At 36.6% G+C, this 3,058-nt stretch overlaps 1 protein-coding gene across 2 annotated transcripts in view; it reads left to right on the forward strand.

The window, feature by feature from the left end:
• Window positions 1-1,881: 1,881 nt before the first annotated feature.
• The window catches only part of LOC125674817 (uncharacterized), a 17,127-nt gene continuing 15,950 nt past the window's right edge, over window positions 1,882-3,058 (forward strand). For both annotated transcript variants that reach the window (XM_048912115.2, XM_048912116.2), the window contains exon 1: window positions 1,882-2,091. In XM_048912115.2, coding sequence (XP_048768072.1) covers window positions 1,947-2,091 — 145 coding nt within the window. In that variant the 5' untranslated portion in view covers window positions 1,882-1,946. The remainder of the gene's footprint in view (window positions 2,092-3,058) is intronic.

Raw genomic sequence — 3,058 nt, forward strand, 5'->3', positions numbered from 1 at the left:
GTTTTCAATTGTCTTTGATCTCAATGAGTATTTTTATATAAAAAGTTAGAATTGTAACTTTTAGAAAAATATTCTAGAAGAATCAGGGGACTGTAAATCCTATAAGGTCGATGACGTCGTTCCGAAAAAGCGACCGTCGGAAGATAGCGTCATAGTTAACAATGCAATATTGTAACGTTATTTTCTCAATATCAGCAACAAGTAAATGGTACATGTTATATATGAATGAAACGAGAAAATTATCACCTTTCTACCTGCAAAATATGATCGGTTTTTGAAGCGCGGCCAATTTTGGCCAATAACGTCCCTTGTTCTTTCATTGATTATTATCTTCAATTGCATGGGTTTGCATCATTCTATATTTATTCAAAAGCATGAGAAGAAAACAGATTCCGGTCGATGAAATCCGGAAAAAGGAGGGGGGAAATTCTATACCAGGGCGGTTTTTCCGCCATGGGGAAAATTCTATGCTGACTTTGTACATAGGGGGGAATTACATGCTGGGGCGCTTTTTCCCCCTATGGGGGAAGATCTATCCCGGGCCCGTTTTTCCGGGGGTTGGGGTTAATCATTACCTTTATTTACGTCTTAGGTTTGACGCGGTCGTGACACGAGTGGGGCTCGAACTCTTGACCCCACGATTACGAAGTGAACAATTTATTTGGAAAATGAAAGAAATATTATGAAAGATTGAATTAATCGTCAGGATGAGAAATTATTTCTCAAAATTGAGAAATGACTAGTAGATATATATAGTATCGTGGTATCGTGGTATAATATATTTTAAACGAAGGGTGTAATTCAAAGCAGATACTATAAACTATATACTATAAAAAGCAACGACTTTATGGCTGATCATCATGGAGCGCTTGGAATGAACATTCAAAAGTTGATGGGCATTTGACTAAAATCAGCATATAGGTGTTGAATGATTACGAGCTTTCTGATTGGTTGATATGTAACAAACTATATTACCAAAAAATAAATAATTTGAACGCTATGGTCACGAGACTCCCCCTGCCCTCATAATCCCATGTTCACCATTGCTTTTTCCAATATCGGATTAAAAATGAATTGGGGATTCCTTAATTGATACGATTGGTTGATATATTCAGGCTGTCCGATGGAAGATGAGTTTCTAATATTATGCTATAGATGTACACAAATATGGCCGATCGCATATTCTATGGTAAGCTCTAGTAGTCGGCTTCGATGTATCTAATCAGTGGGTGTGACCAGTCGACAGGAGATGTTTACTCCTCCTAGGCACCTGATCCCACCTAAGGTTGATATGTTCAGGGGTCCTTGTTTGCCCAACAATTTAATAATCGGCATATGAAACACATCAGATAGCATTTGACCTGAAATGATAGGTTGTATTGGCAAATTCATTATATAACGACCATAGAATTTGTGCAAAATGCTGACTTTAAACGAGACTGTTGAAACCCCTGTTACATCAACTTATTTGTCAGTACTTAGCCTACCTCAATTTAAAAAACTGATCATATGCAGAACAAGCTCAGATTGCGCATCGAATCTGTAAAACACTATGTGCAGGTGATAATGGAATATTGCTGTATAAATATGGGGAATTGACGATTGAGAAGCTGTTCATCAAAATCATCCCGTCATACAGGTGAGTTGAACATTAAATTGCCGTGAAAATTCACGATTTTCAATAAAATATCTATAAGTACGAAACAGATGTGGAGGACTCTGGTGTCTTTTATCTCGAGTTCATTGGAATAGTATATCGAATTGACATATAAATGGATCTGATTTTGATATTTATAAATTTACTTACTGACGCCAATATTGGACATCATGTTCACATCCTCACAGGGCGCGGCTGGGTTTTTAACACTGTGTAAAGAAAGACAACTCGAACATGAAGTAAATGGTTGAAGCGGCCACTGCCCAGCTTGTGGTGAGCTGTCGATGACATGACAAACGTAACTTGTCAATTGCTTGGCGATAAAATTAATTGTAATGGTACGGTTTTTGTGCAAGAAGAGAAGACGCTCACATATGAAGACGAGTGGTTTTGGATTTATCTCGGAATATATGCAGGCCTCGTGTTGGTTGCAGGTAACAGTGAATGTCCGAATTTACTCTGTTCAGACTTTCACTTTTCCGGGAGAGATTGATATTCTGAAGTGAAGTTTAAGTCTCTGTAAAAGTACCTGTTAACTATTTTGAAAATGAAAACCCTATAAAAATGACATTTTAATGGTCAGTACCTCTATGATGGATTAGAAAGTGTTTTGAAATTGCTAAATATTATTGTATTAAATACCCAGGGTATCTATTAAAAACTGTTAAACAGATCCAGCACAATCACTACATTTAGCTATAGCTTTGAATTTCTCAAGTGCAATAATAATTTTCAACATGATTACACTTTGAACTAACCAAAACACTGTTCTAATTAAAGTTCATAATAGTACTACGCCTTTTAACAGGTTGGGAACACTTCCCCTACATCGAGATATTCTTGCAAAAACGTGATTATCCCTCTATAGCGAAAGTAAATATATTCGGTATGACCGAGAAAATCACCTGTGGAGCACATATCTTCATGTTTCACGTGAAAAGAAACGTGAAGTAATCGCTAAAATGTCTGATATTTCTGCAAATATGTTAATCAAAACAAAAACACTCAGGATGTGTATTGGGTTTCAGCCTCCTTCCCTCTTACACAGCAACATTGACATGGAATTTCTTGACTGTGTTGTCAGTTTTATAGAGACAAATCACATCATGTTGAGTGTGCGTGGCACTTATTCAGCATTGTACAGAATTTGCCATTATTTTCAACAAAGACACCGAAAACACCTGTTTATGGTAATGTTTATTTCTTGCTAAAGAGGGATAATCACGTTTTAGCAAGAAGATCTTTCCATTGGGGAAGTGTTCCCAACCTTTGATAAGAATTTTCATGTAAAGAGAATTTCTTTTGTGTTGTTAACTGTCCACTACCTTGTGTACATTGAAGCATAGATAAGTATGATGACTTTACAATGTGGAATCTGATTGCCAGTCCATTATTTGTTTG

Source organism: Ostrea edulis, chromosome 3 (assembly GCF_947568905.1).
Source record: "Ostrea edulis chromosome 3, xbOstEdul1.1, whole genome shotgun sequence".
NCBI classification, from domain to species: Eukaryota; Metazoa; Mollusca; class Bivalvia; order Ostreida; family Ostreidae; genus Ostrea; species Ostrea edulis.